This window comes from Mesoplodon densirostris, chromosome 16 (assembly GCF_025265405.1).
Source record: "Mesoplodon densirostris isolate mMesDen1 chromosome 16, mMesDen1 primary haplotype, whole genome shotgun sequence".
In the NCBI taxonomy this organism is placed as follows: Eukaryota; Metazoa; Chordata; class Mammalia; order Artiodactyla; family Ziphiidae; genus Mesoplodon; species Mesoplodon densirostris.
This window is the reverse complement of record NC_082676.1, coordinates 8,522,566-8,537,991: the sequence shown is the minus strand read 5'-3', so window position 1 is coordinate 8,537,991 and position 15,426 is coordinate 8,522,566. Positions and strand designations below refer to the sequence as shown.

Genomic DNA, 15,426 nt, shown 5'->3' with positions numbered 1-15,426 from the left:
ATTGACCTTGCCCAGATCCATCAGAGGAATCACTGTCTATGGCAGCTATAGACTTACGAAATGTATTTCTTAAATAATAAGACTTGAAAGTCAAAATTACTTCTTGATCCATGGGCTGCAGAATGGATGTTGTGTTGGCAGATATGAAAACAACATTAATCTCATACTTCTCCATCAGAGCTCGTGGGTGTCGGGGTGCATCATCAACAAGCAGCAATGTTTTGAAAGGAATCTTCTTTCTGAGCAGTAGATCTCGAGTGGGTTTAAAATATTCAGTAAATCATGTTGTAAGTAGATGTGCTGTCATCCAGGCTTTGCTCTTCTACGTATGCAGCACAGGCAGAGTAGAGTTAGCCCTTAGGGGCCCTAGGATTTTCAGAACTGTAACTGAGCACTGGCATCAACTTAATGTCACCAGCTGCATTAACCCCTAACAAGAGTCAGCCTGCCCTTTGAAACTTTGAAGCCGGGCATTGACTTCTCCTCTCTAGCTATGAAAGTCCTAAATGGCATTTTCTTTCAATAGAAAGCTGTTTCATCTACATTGAAAGTCTGTTGTTTAGTGTCACCACCTTCACTAATTATCTTAGCTAGATCTTCTGGATAACTTGCTGCAGCTTCTATATCAGCACTTGCTGCTTCACCCTGTACTTTTATGTTATGGAGACGGCTTCTTTCCCTAAACCTCATGAACCAACCTCTGCTAGCTCCAAACTTTTCTTCTGAAGTTTCCTCACTTCTCTCAGGCTTCATAGAATTGAAGAGAGTGAGGGCTTTCTCTGGATAAGGCTTTGTTTTTTTTTGTTTTTTGCTCAAGCTAACGTTGTGGCTGATTTGACCTTCTATCCAGACCACTAAAACTTTCTCCATGTCAGAAATAAGGCTGTTTTACTTTCTTACCATTCATGTGCTCACTGCAATAGCACTTTTCATTTCCTTCAAGAACTTTTTCTTTGCGTTCACAACTTGGCTAACAATTTGGCACAAGCTTTCGGTTTGTCTCGTCTTTCAATATGCCTTCCTCACTACGCTTAATCATTTCTAGCATTTGATTTAAAGTGAGAGATGTGTGACTCTTCCTTTCACTTGAACACTTAGAGGCCGCCATAGTGTTATTAATTGTCCTAATTTCAACAATTGTTGTGTCTCAGGGAATAGGGAGGCCTGAGGACACGGAGAGAGGTGGGGAAATAGCCGGTCGGTGAAGTAGACAGAACACACGACACTTATTTTTTTTTTTTTTTCTTTTTGCGGTATGCGGGCCTCTCACTGTTGTGGCCTCTCCCGTTGCGGAGCACAGGCTCCGGATGCGCAGGCCCAGCGGCCATGGCTCACGGGCCCAGCCGCTCCGCGGCATATGGGATCCTCCCAGACCGGGGCACGAACCCGTATCCCCTGCATCGGCAGGCGGACTCTTAACCACTGCGCCACCAGGGAGGCCCCACACGACACTTATTGATTAAGCTCACTGTCTTACATGGGAGAGGTTTGCAGCACCCCAAAACAATTACAATAGTAACACCAAAGATCACTGATCACAGATCACCATAAAGAGTTTGCAATATTGTGAGAATTACCAAAATGTGATACAGAGACATGCAGTGAGCAAATGCTGTTGGAAAAATGGCCTTCATAGACTGGCTCAACATGGAGTTGCCACAAACCTTCAATTTGCAAAAAATGCAGTATCTGCAAAGCACAATCAAGTGAAGCGCAATAAAACAACATGTGCCCGCATTACACAGCTTCCCTCCTGAAGAAGCTATCTAAAATACAAAGAATAAAAAACACGTACAAGAATGTTTATTGCAACATTGCTCAGAGTAGAGAAAAATAGAAAAAAAAAAATGCCCGACATCAGGGTAATGGCTGAATGAATTACAGTACATCCACACCTTAAAATACCTTGTAGTTGTTACAAAACAATGAGTTAAAAATGTACCAGTTGAATGGAAGGGATTTGCACACATCTGTGGAGCTCAAGGATCTGTCCTGGCCTGGGATGGCTGGAACATTTGGGGACTAGCTGAGCATTTCTTTCTTGTCACATGGCTTCTTCATGTGACTAGCTTGGGCTCCCTTCCACCATGGCAGTCTGAGTCGTTCTGACATGGTGGTTCGCTTTCCCCAGAGCTAGTGCTATGAAAGACAAAGGCAGAGGCTGGAAGCCTTCTTAAGACTTAGGCTTGGAAGTCATGCATCATCCCTTCCACTACATATTATGGGTTCTACAGGGTCATCCCAGATATCAAGGGAGAAGACTACAGGGGTGTGAACACTGGGAAGCCTTGATTATTGGGGGGAGGGGAGGGATGTGCAATTTTGGAGACTGTCTATCACAACAGAGTAACAGGGAGGCTACGTGTACCTGACAGAAATTCTCCACTAGAATTTTTGATGAGTAGAAGCACTAAGAGGTTGCGAAGTATTCGATTTCACAGGGACTTCTGCATACTTCCAAGGACAGAGGACCAAGGAGCTGTCAGGCCATCTGGCAAAGCAGTTTTCCGGATTCTCTGCAACCACTTCAAGTAGAGAGCTGATGCAGTGCAACCCAGAGGAAGTGCCTGTGTGGGTGGCATGTCTAGCAGGGTTGCAGGGTAGAGAACTGAAGATAAGGAGCTTATTTATTGAGTGAGATATATACAGCAAGATGGTGGAAGGAGAGAGAAAACTGGCGTTCAGGAAATGAGCTAGATCCCTTTAATGGCTTTTGAAAGGCCTGAGTAAACAGATGTGCTACTTTTGGTTGCTCAATTGTAATTCTTTGAAATCAAAACACTGACAGACATGGGGGACTGCCTGTCCAGTGGCCAATCCACTCCAACCCGTTTTCTTTGCTTGCTGCCCAGAGAAGTACCTGACTTCCCAGCATCCCCTGCAGCTAGCGGTGGTCATGTGACCTCATTCTGGCCAGTGCGATGTAAGTGGATGCGGTACTTGAGGCAGGGGCTTCTAGGAAGGACCTTCCTTTCTTTTCTAATAAAAGGAGAAAAAAGAGTAGCAAATCGTGGCTTTTCCCTTCTGGCTTTTGGGTCCCGTCATGTGAGGACGTGATGTGTGGGTCTGTGGCATCTTGTGAGCCACAGTACATAAATGGCACACTTATTTGGCGTCTTGATAATGCCGTCAAGATGCTGCACCAAGCTTGGAACTGCCAACCCCCAGACTTCTTGTTATAATTAAAAGTGCTATTTACTTAGGGCTGTATTATTGCAGCAGATACATCAGGATCTACAACTCTCTCTTCAGCCGCATTTTCTTGCTCTGCTGCCACTGGTCTGATGTGCCACCGTTCATTTGTTCATCAGTCATTTCCAAGCCCTTTGTGTATCTCAGAGCCTGTGTTAACTTTGGGATGATTGCAACAACAAAGGAAATACTCTGTTCTCAGGAATTTTTACTCAAGTGGCCGAAACATTAAAAAAGCCAGCCAATTGTGGGGAGATAGAGGATGCTAAGAGGACACGTGTGTTTGCTCCCTTCCCAACCAGTGAGGCTGGTCCCATGTCTTTCTCTCTATCAGGTAGCTATGAGTTTTGGCACTGGGTCTCCCATCACACTTTGCCCAGGCATCATGACTGGCATATTCTTTTCCTCTCATTCATTATGTTACAGCATTGGCAGGAGCACTGTTTACTCAAGTAAGGATTTTCAGTCCAGTGAAATGATTCCACTTCTTTTTTTAAAAAAAGCAAAATCAGGCAATTCTTTTTAGAAAAAATCAACTAGGAACAAAAAAAGGAAAGATTAATTTTTTAGAAACTTCTTACCCAGGTGAAACAGAGACGGTCTTCTGTTTCTGAAAAATGGCGTTTTCTGGCAGATAAATCATGCCTTAGTCTCTACCGTTCATCAGCAGTGAGAACTGAACAATTTTTTTAAAAGGGGGAACTAATGTGATCAATTTGATAGAAAGGAATCAGAGAAGGAGAAAAATGAGGCATTTTTATTTCCCTAAAAACTGGTGAGGTTTTAGGCATAAATACACAGGTGGGGAAGTCTGGGCAGGTGATACAACAGGGGAAAGGCCAGTGATAAGGGACACTCATGACAGTGGACTCTGCTTGTAGATTTCCCTGTCTTTTTATTTCGTCACATTTACCCTGTGCCAGCCACTGTTCTTGGAGCCACCCTACACAGTTAATATTATTATTATTCCCATTTTCTAGATGAGTCTCTGAGAGTACACATTTCTTGCCAAGGTTACATAGCTAGTGAGCGGCAGAGCCACAACCTGGTCTGTGAGCCTCCGAAGCTTCAGTGTGCTCATATTAGTTTCCTTTTGCTGCTGTAACAAATTACCATAATTTTTGTGCCTGAAAACAACACAAAATATCTTACAGTTCTAAAGGTCAGACATCAGAAATGGGTCAACTCCTGGAAGCTTGAGGGGAGAAGCTGCTTCCTTGCTCTGAAATCGAGCAGGACCCTACAGGACCTTCTAGGGGACAGACCTCTGTGTCCCCCGCCTCTTGTTTATAGAAAACCTTTAGCCTCCTAGGCCTTCCCCAAGTTCCCAAGAGCAAATTTAATCACAGAAATGAGAAAATGCAGAAACAAAGGAAAACAGTCAAGCAGGACAAAAGAATAATAGTTTAGCCACAAAACAAAGTCAAGACCTTTAGTTCCTCTTCAAGGGCTACAGATAATATCCTGAGCCATATCCTTGAGTTGCTTTTCAGATACTAAAAACTCCACAGGTGGAGGAAGTTAACTACATGATGAGCACCAGCACGGAGACCCCAGACCAGTTAGAACCAGAAAGTTGATGACTGAAATTTCTGAAATACCTCCCAGTAACCTCACCACCAACCAATCAGAAGAATGTCCACGAGCTGATCAGGCAGCCTGCAACCCTCTCCCTCAGCTTGCTTTTAAAAACCCTTCCCCAAAAGCCAGGGGACAGTTCAAGTCTTTTGAGCCTAAGCTGCCCATTCTCCACACTGGGCGCCTTACAATAAACACTGTACTTCCCTTCACCACAATCCAGTGTCAGTACATTGGCTTTGCTGTGCATGGGGCGAGTGGACCCAAGTTTGGTTTGGTAATCCACATTCCTTGCCTCATGGCCCATTCCTCCATATTCAAGGCCAGCAATGGAGCATCTTGAAGTCTCTCTCTCTGTGACATCCACTCCATCATTATATCTCTTTCTCTGACTCTGACCCTCCTGCCTCCTGTTACCATGGCTGTTAGCCTTGAGCTCTAACCCTCCGCCTTGCTTGAGGGGATGTAAGCTGCAGAGAAGCGTTATCCTTATCCTACAGGAGACCACCAGAAGAGAAAAAAAAGAGCCCACTGGAACTGGTTCGAATCAACAAGGGACAAGATGGCAGAAGCCCCGACCTCCAGCAGACCGTGAACTGCATTATATGCTCACTGTAATACATTAGCAGCTAAATAACACCCACCAGCACCGTGACTGTTGACAGTTGCCATGGCAACAGCCGGAGGAGGGCATACAAGGACTGAAAAGGGGTGTTGTTCCAGTACTGAGCATACCACACCCCTATTCTCGGAGAAGTCATGAACATTTCTCCCTCTCTTTACTAAATTCCCTCCCTTTTGCCTCGACCCTCCTATATATACGGTGTCTCAGACCAAGGTGGGTTGAGAAGTTGATTTTCGAACTAAGTCCCCGCTTCTCCATTCTCTGGCCATTGAATAAAGCTTGTGCTATTTCAGCCTCAGCGTCAGTTTTGTCATTGGCTGTGTGAATCCGAACAGAAAAAGCACCTTCCCCACCACGGCAGGGGGCTTCGGCCTGGCTAGGGCCTAAGTGGTGATCCATACGACCAATCTGGTAACATCCCCTCTTATAAGGACCCTGTGGTTACATTAGGCCCGCCTGGATAATACAGGATCAGCTCCCCATCTCAAGATCCTTAATCTTTTTTTTTTTTTTTTTTGCGGTACGTGGGCCTCTCACTGTTGTGGCCTCTCCCGTTGCGGAGCACAGACTCCGCACGCGCAGGCTCAGCGGCCATGGCTCACGGGCCCAGCCGCTCCGCGGCACGTGGGATCCTCCCAGACCGGGGCGCGAACCCGTGTCCCCTGCATCGGCAGGCGGACTCTCAACCACTGCGCCACCAGGGAAGCCCCAAGATCCTTAATTGAATTACCTCTGCAAAACCTGCTTTTGACAAGCCAGGTAACATATTCACAGGTTCCGGAGATTCAGATGTGGACATCTGGCCTCCTTTTCTTAGCAGGATAGTTTTGAGGTCCCTCACGGTGCTGTATTTGGCGGTAGCTCATTCCTATTTCTGCTGAGGACTGTGTGTGCCTGCCCTAACTGATGCAACCACTCTACTGATGGACATTTTGCTCTTTTGGAAGTACTTCCCCAGATACTTTGGAATTCACATCAACATGTACTGGAAAAAGAAAGGGAGAAACCCAATATATGAATTTAAACAATCACATTTTGGTAGAGCGAACACATTAGCCTCTAACCCGAAGTTGCAAGACAATGTGTTGCTCTCTGTGGCACTGCAGGTAAATCATATTGTGCGTGGCTTTGGCATCATTACCAGCTTTCTCTGACACAGACTTTCAAATGGCATCTGAAATTGGCAAATTAAGCTAGAAATATAATGTGGCAATAAAAATGAGACATTTTGATTTTCTAAGATATTGTTATTGAAGATGAATTATAATGCTAAGCTTTGGAGAGAAAGCCCTCATCCACATGAGCTGTATTACTTGATGTTTGTTTGATATCAAAATCCCCTGGTCTCAAAAAAAAAAAATCCCCTGGTCTCTTGCCCTTCCCAAGAAAAAATACTGTGTGAAATAAATTTATATCTATGAGGAAACAGAATGTAATTTCATGAATCAGTTTAAAAGAAGTGTTTTGCCTGATTGCTCTCTCTCTTCCTACTTATTTGGAAGACAAATAAGTAGAACATTGAAAAAGAATAAGGGATGTAGGAAAAAAAAATTTTAAGGTCAGATTTTAAATCTGTAAGTGCTGTGCTAGACAGAGCTAATACAGTTAACTTCAAACTGTAATGACAGCCTTTATTAACATTAAATCCAACACAGAAAAATAAACTTTCCTCACATGTTGACCACGTGCCAGGCACTCTTCCAAATATTGTAGGTGTATCAACTCCTTTAAGCCTCCCAGTGATCTTCGAAGCTCTGGCCTACTGTTATTATGATTCCCATTTTACAGATGTGAGAACAGAGAGGCTGAGCAACTTGCCTAAGGTCACACAGCAGAGCCACAACTTGAATTTAGGATCCTGACTCCCTAGGCTGTGTGCTCAGCCACTGTGCCATCACTGCTTCTCAATAAGTCTTCACAGGAAACATTCCCGCATGGCAATGAACAGTTTTAATTGTAATAGGAAAAAGTATAGATGGAAGGAAGGAACACAGTCACCCAGCATCCCACTTAGCTATTTTTCTGGTGACTTGTCTCTGTGTGCATACATATATGCAAACACCAAGAGAGATGAACACAAACGTGCATCAAAACACCCAGTCAGAAAATTCTGTCCAAAGGACAAAAAAAAGTCACCCAGAATCCCACTTTTATACCCCTTTAAAAACTGCATCGAAAATGATAACAACCTAGGGCAAAGAGCATGAGGATGATAAGCTGCCTTCCTCATTAAAAGAGATAATCATTCCAAAGCAAGTTGCAGAGAATGCAGTCAATGAATGCAGGCAGAGTTTTTGACTTCAGAGGATTAACTTAACCTCTTTACAGAGTCTCAAGCCGGTGCTGATGCAAGGCTGCAGGGTATGAGAGCTACGTGCAACCAACCTACGACTCACTCAAACCAGATTCTCTTTTCCCTTGTGTGTAGGTATCCACACAGCAATACACTGTCCCAGACTGTTGCCCTATATTTCTGTTACTTATTTTCCTATTTCCAGGAAGACTGCCTCTTATATAAAAATAAATGTTGGGAGCAGGGAGGAAAGGAGCGAAGGAGGGAGAAAAAAAAGGGAGGGAGGGGCAGAGAAAGAGAAGGAGAGACAGAGAGAGAGAGAGACAGAGAGAGAGAGAAAGCCTTTCTCAATTTTCAAGTTTGTTCCCATGCCCTTCCTACACACTCCTTGCCCTTGTGCCCCATATTAAATAGGGGCATAAAAACAACAACAGTAATAATACAAATGAAAAGGATGATAAAGAAAACCATTTCTGGGGCTTCCCTGGTGGCGCAGTGGTTGAGAGTCTGCCTGCCGATGCAGGGGACACGGGTTCGTGCCCCCATCCGGGAAGATCCCGCATGCCGCAGAGCGGCTGGGCCCGTGAGCCATGGCCGCTGAGCCTGCGCGTCCGGAGCCTGTGCTCCGCAACGGGAGAGGCCACAACAGTGAGAGGCCTGCGTACCGCCAAAAAAAAAAAAAAAAAGCAAACCATTTCTGTCGGGCATATTATATTCTCAGTGCCTCTCAATTTTTTGAGAACACCTACAGTTTGCAAATTATAAAAACAATATGATTCTCATTTCAAAGTCTGTGCATCTCAATAGCCAGCTTTACACTGTTCTCATCAAAGGCCGCTGCTGTCAATATAATCCATTTTGTGCACATCAAAGCAGAAGCTTGACTCACAGGGTTGAAAGGCAGGAAGAGACTTGTGACATGATCTCATCCTGTGGTTGCCAATCCTGGCTATGCGTCAGAATCTTCTAGAAAGCTTTCAACAGTTCAGATCCCCAGGCCTCAACCTTAGGGTATTCTAGACAGAGGCTATGGGCTGGGACCTGGGCATCTAAGTTTTTAACAAGCAACCTAGGGGTATAATGTATTAAGAAATACAGGACTTCCCTGGATGTCCAGTGGTTAAGACTCTACGCTTCCACTGCAGGGGGCACGGGTTTGATCCCTAGTCGGGGAACTAAGATCCCGCAAGCAGTGCAGCATGGCCAAAAAATAAAAATAAATTAAAAAATAAATCTATATTTGGCCTTCATCTCTGTTCCTGGCACAGAGCTCCTAAAACTTAACTTTAAGAGCCATGAAGAAGACTTTTAACATTCATAACAAGCCAGCCCCTTTTAACCACATCTGAGTTTATGTTATTGAGGTGACTTTGGAAAAGCCCCTAAGGATGGGGGCCCCGGTTGCCAGGGGAACAAGTCATGTGATTAGAGGGCTGGGACTTTCAGCCTCACCGCCCCCCATCTCCAGGGAGGGGAGAGTAGCTGGATATTGAGTTCCACCGCCGATGGCCAATGATTTAATCAAGCATGCCTACATAATAAAGTCTCCACAAATGTCCCTAAAGAACATGGTTCAGAGAGCTTCTGGGTTGGTGACCACGTGGAGGTGCTGGGAGTGTGGCTTGTCTAGAGAGGGCATGGAAGATCCACTGCCCCATCCACTGCCCCCAGGATCCCCTCCCCCATTCCTTCCCCTATGCATCTCTTCCATCTGGCTGTTGCTGAGTTGTATCCTCTTAAAATGAACTGGTAATCTAATAAGTACATTGTCTTCCTGTGTTCTGTGAGCCATTCTAGCAAATGACTGAATCTGAGGAGGAGGTCGTGAGAACCTCTGATTTGTAGCCAAGTGGGAACAGAAGTTGCGGGTAACCTGGGGACTCCCCACTTGCCATTGGCAACTTAAGTGGGAGGTAGTCTTGTGGGAGGGAGCCCTTAAACTGTGGGAGCTATTGCTAACTCTGGGTTGATGGTGTCAGAACCGAACTGAATTGTGGGACACCCAGCTGGTGTCACAGAATCACTTGTATGGAAAACCCACACATCTGGTGTCAGATGTGGTGTGGGTAGCAGAGCATAGCGAGGGGAAACAGACAGCAGTATTTTTCTTACACTAGGAAATTCTAAAGCCTCTGGAACCAATGCTATGATTCATCTCATTGTTCAGGAAATGAAGCTGAAGCCCAGAAACTTACATGTAAAGGACAGCAACCATAACCATCATATAATCATGATAGCTAATACATACATAGCACTTACTATGTGCCAGGCACTGAAAGATATACTTTTATTATAGCTGATATCTATGTTGTAGGTACTGTTATTATCCCACTTCACAGACGAGGAGGCTGAGGTTCAGAGAGGTTATTTAACTGGCTCAAGGTCACACAGCTGGTAGGCAGCAAAACCAGCAGTCTGATTCCAGAGTTCTTACCCTCGACCACTGGGCTATACTGCCTCATATAATTTATAGATATTCCTCACATAGTAGAACTCAGTCATTTTTGATGCTTTGAATTTATAGCGTTATACTCCAGAATGAAATCAAATAGGTAAGTACATTGTCCAGTTTTAATACTGCCCTCTGTTGTCTTCTATATTTTACTTGTTCCTTTGGAATTCCTAAGTGCTGGGTAATATGTAAAATGCTTGGTGAATGATCTCCTTGAGTGCTTTCAGCAATTCTGTGAGCTAGGTGTTCTTATCCCCACTTTACAGATGAGAAAACCGAGGCTTAGAAAGCCAAACGACTTGCTCCAGGTCACACAGCTAGTAAGTTGCAGGGCAGGGATTTTCACTTTGGTCTATCAGACTCTGAAGAGGCCAGCCTCTTAGTGTTTCTACTCTATTGCTTTTAACTCATTGCTGAGTTAAAGCCTCGGCCTCTACCAGGCGTCACACATACTCAAGAGAGATGAGTACTGTTAAGAGTTGAATTGCTGAGGGGCTTCCCTGGTGGTGCAGTGGTTGAGAATCTGCCTGCCAATAAAGGAGACACGGGTTCGAGCCCTGGTCCAGGAGGACCCCACATGCCATGGAGCAGCTGGGCCCGTGTGCCACAACTGCTGAGCCTGCGCTCTGGAGCCCACGGGCCACAACTGCTGAGGCCCGTGAGCCTAGAGCCCATGCTCTGCAACGGGAGAGGTCACCGCGGTGAGAGGGCTGCACACCACTGCGAAGAGTGGCCGCTGCTCGCCTCAACTAGAGAAAAGCCCGTGTGCAGCAACGAGGACCCAATGCAGCCAAAAATAAATTAAAATAAATAAATAAATAAATAATTTAAAAAAAAAAAAGAGTTGAATTGCCAAGAAGATGAAGTCCTAGCCTCCAGTTCCTATGACCTCATTTGGAAAGAGAGTCTTTACAGAGGACCAAGTTAAGATGAGGCCAGTGGGGGTGTGCCCAATCCCATGGGGCTGTGTCCTTATAAAAGGGGGAGGTTTGGACACAGAGCGGAGAAGGAAGATGCTATGAAGACACAGGGAGAGCACCACGTAGAAGCCAAGGAGCGCTTGAGGCCACCAGGAGCCAGGGCACAGGCAGGGAAACAGGTTCTTCCGCAAACTCTCAGAAGGCGCCAACCCTGCCCACACCTTGATTTCCAACTTCTGGCCCAAACACGGTGAGACAATACATTTCTGTTGCTTAAGCCACCTGATTAGTGACACTGTGTTTGCAGCCCCAGGAACTAATACAAGTGTCTTCCACGTGAGTCTGTGGCTTCAACTCTTCCATCTTGTTTCACCATCAACAGGGGTCAGCAGACCCTTCACCATCCCCCCAACCCACAGGAGGAGCAGTCCCCACATGACACTGACCTTCATGGTAGGGTTGAACGGAGTGGGTGGATACCATCACCGGCATCCCATTTTGACCACACTCGTCGCCAGATGCCACCTGGAACAGAACATGTGGCAGTATTAGCCGAGTCTTTGGGGAAAGTCGGAAAAACTCAAGGAAGGACCTCAAGGCCATAAGGGTGCCTCACAAAATTTAAGTCTGCATTTCTAGGAACTACCCCGTTTTCTATCACACCTCAGAGAAACTATATAACCTGCTGCAAGGACTGGACTCCTGTGTTGATAAGAGCTTTGAATGGTCTCTACCTCCTTTCAATGAGCCCCACAAGCACAAGCAGGATAGACACCCTCGTACAGATAGGACACACAGGCAAACTGGGGTGCTGGTCTGACCAGGGAGGGGACAAGAACTTAACATGCTGTGAGGTTAACCACACTCCAGGGTCCTGCACACAAGCACAGGCCTCTCGTCAAATACAGGAAGTTTGTTGTTGCTATTTTTCTGCTCCATACCCACTCCTTCCACTGCACTGTTACAACCCCCTTCCAATTTTAGACCACTGCCCTGAATTTTTTTCTCTTCTGTTATTTATTGTAGACATTTAAAAAGATTATACATATATATGTATGCATAGATGTACATATATATTATACACACGCACATACACTCACATGGAAAGAAAAAAAGTTTGCAAAAAAGAATGCATGTTAGGGCTTCCCTGGTGGTGCAGTGGTTAAGAATCCGCCTGCCAATGCATGGGGCACGGGTTCAAACCCTGGTCCGGGAAGATCCCACATGCCGCGGAGCAACTAAGCCTGTGGGCCACAACTACCGAGCCTGGGCTCTAGAGCCCGCGAGCCACAACTGCTGAGCCTGTGCGCCTAGAGCCCATGCTCTGCAACAAGAGAAGCCACCGCAGTGAGAAGCCCGTGCACCGCAATGAAGAGTAGCCCCCGCTCCCCCCAACTAGAGAAAGACTGCATGCAGCAATGAAGACCCAATGCAGCCAAAAATAAATAAATAAATAAAATAAATTTATATATAAAAAAAGAATGTATGTTATATGTCATTTTAGTAATAAAATAAATTATACCTCTAATAATTGGCATTAACTGAATATTGATTATATGCTAAGTACTCTGCATATCATGTCTTATTTTGCTAATACTATTAGTAGTATAATATATGTTAATAAGTACAGAGAGAAAGAAAAACTAAAAGACTAAATACTCACCTCCTGATGATGGGAAACTACTGGGGAGATGTGGAAGATGTTTCCTTTCTTTATATTTTTGTAACAGTTTTGCTTAAAAGAAGCCTGTGTTGGGAGCTCCCTGGCAGTCCAGTGGTTAGGACTCGGTGCTTTCACTGCCTGGGCCCAGGTTCAATCCCTAGTCGGGGAATTAAGATCCCCCAAGCCACATGGTGTGGCCAAAAATAAATAAATAAAAATAAAAGAAGCCTGTGTTCTTGAATTTATCATTAACCCTACCAAGAAATCATAAAACTGAAATATCAAACTCATGTGATCATTTGGCTCTGAGGTCATAACTGGCATCCCTGGGGTAATACTTGGTGTGCAAATTTGATTTACTTGGCTCACAGAAGTTTGTTTGTTTTTTTTTAAGTATTTTGGAATCAGTTGCCAATATTTAAAAAATCAGGAGGTTGCATTAACACCTTTTTCCAGCTTCAAATGAAAAATAAGTCTCTGGGAACATGCTGAGGGTAAAGTTGGTCAGAACTAGCTGTCTGCAAGTGGGCTTCACCCTCCTGCTTTGCTCATTTTTGTCACTGCCTGGTCCTGGAGGCCAGAGGCTCTCAGACTTGGAATCATTTGGGGATCTTGGGAAACTACTGATGGCAGGGCCCCTACCCGGAGGTTGTGTTTTAGTTGGTCTCAGGTGGTGCTGGGCATCGGGCGTTTTCAACATTTCCCAGGGATTCTAATACATGGTCAGGTGTGAGAATCTTCTCTGAATCCAGCCTTCTATTCTGAGCAGGAATTCCCTCTATGCTGTGATCAGTATCAGTTCGTCGGTATTACCACCTCCTACAATGATTTCCATGTCTAACTGGGCTCTAAATCTTAAACTGAATTGATTGCAGAAGCACTGGTGGTAGACATTTAGGTTCTCTGCTGCCTGCTTGTAGATCTAAGGTCTAAGGAGAAGCATTTGGGTGTCCCTGGCCTCAGCCCTCCAGAGCAATCTGCTAAAGGAGGGATTCACAAACAAGAAGTTCTACACATTGGCTGAACCTGCAACAGTTGAGGAGCCTTGAAAATACAGGTGCCACCCTGGTTTCCACACACAGATTCTGGTTTCATTGGTCTAGGGTACAATTCCAGCCTCACAATTTATTTTTAAGTTTCCCAGATGATTCTAATGTCCAGCCACAGCTGCAAACTGCTGATCCAAAACTGGGTTTCTCATCCTCAGCACTGCTGATACTTTGGGCTGGATCATTCTCTGCTGTGGGGCCGTCTTGTGCATTGCAGGGTGTCTAGTAGCATCCCTGGCTGTACCCACTAGATGCCAGTAGCACTACCCGAGCTGTGACAACCAAGAAACATCTCCAGACACTGCCAAGTGTCCCCTGGTGGGGAGGCAAAATCACCCACAGTTGAGAACCCCTGGTCCAAACCCACTTGGGAACAGAGATCAGATTGGCCCCATGGGACTCAATCACCATGGAGACAGGTTTCATAGGCTCCCAGCCCTGCAGTTTCTAACTCAGCAGGCCTTGGGCGGGGCCTAAGGGCCTGCACTTTTAACAAGCTCCTTGATGGGTTTGGAGGTTTGAATACAACTGAACAACCCCTGGGAGGAGCAGCAGCAGCAATCACGCCTCTGTGATGAGCCCTGGGCAGGCTGTTTATTCTGCCGTTATCCCGACTCTCCCAACTAGTAGCTAATGACCCAGTGACCATAACCACACTACCTTGTGAGTGTCTGCTTCCGAGTCATTCTCTTGGTCCTCCACTCTTTGGGGAACACTCATTTGGTTACCCATTGTTCCTGCAACAGAGAAAAAGAGAGACACAGAGAAAAATAAAAACCCAAGACCAGCAGAAGTCTCACTCCTGCCTATAAAACTAAGGTGCAGAGACTGCCAAGTTACTGTGGGTATATTATCACAAGCCCCAGGTAGACCAATTGCTTATGTTTATTTTGGGGGATGAGGGGAGATTTGGGGCTCATAAATTCAACAGAATAAAAGTCAAATGCAGCCCCAGTTTTCAATTGCATTTCATTGCTGGGAGAATATTATCATCTCAAAAAGGATATTCCGTGTAGATAACATTTTCTTCTTTCTTAGCCAGTCACAACTATTATATCAAGGAGATTTTAGAATTGGGACAGTTAAAATAATACTTATAATTTTTAGTGTTCTCTGATCCTCAAACTAAATTTAGTCCCCTGTTAAAACCTTTCATAGAACTGGCATTTTTTTTTCATAGCACTTAGCACTACATGTAATTATATGTTTGTTTAGCTAAATTTTCATTCATTTATTGATTCAACAAATATATAGTGAGTGCCAGCTCTGTACCTTACGCTGTGCCAGACACTAGAGTTACAGCTGTGAATTAAATGGATGAGGCCCCCGACTTCAAGGAGTTGAAATCTGTTGGGTGGACAGACAATAAACAAATAGACAATAAATCCACAAATCAGGCCGTTTTCGATAGTTGAAGGCAGCATGGTGCAGTGGTTATGAGCACAGACCGGGAGCAAGACAACCTGGGCTTGAACCCTCTCCCTGCCCCTCACTGCTGTGTGTCCTTGGATGAGTTGATTAGCCTCTCTGTGCCTTACAGGACTGCTACAAGGACACAATGAGTTAATGCTTGTAAAGTGCTTAGAATAATGTGTGGCTCTTAAGAAGCAATATATATGTTAATGTGTTATCAAAACACATAGGATTCAGTGCT

At 45.0% G+C, this 15,426-nt stretch overlaps 1 protein-coding gene across 6 annotated transcripts in view; it reads right to left on the bottom strand.

Moving 5' to 3' along the window:
• The window catches only part of BCAS1 (brain enriched myelin associated protein 1), a 101,035-nt gene extending 86,531 nt beyond the window's left edge, over nucleotides 1-14,504 (bottom strand). For all 6 annotated transcript variants that reach the window (XM_060078131.1, XM_060078132.1, XM_060078134.1 and 3 more), the window contains exons 1-3: nucleotides 14,433-14,504; nucleotides 13,285-13,293; nucleotides 11,507-11,567 (exon numbers count right to left, since the gene is read on the bottom strand). In XM_060078131.1, the coding sequence (XP_059934114.1) occupies nucleotides 11,507-11,567; nucleotides 13,285-13,293; nucleotides 14,433-14,504 (142 nt within the window). The remainder of the gene's footprint in view (nucleotides 1-11,506; nucleotides 11,568-13,284; nucleotides 13,294-14,432) is intronic.
• Nucleotides 14,505-15,426: the final 922 nt, after the last annotated feature.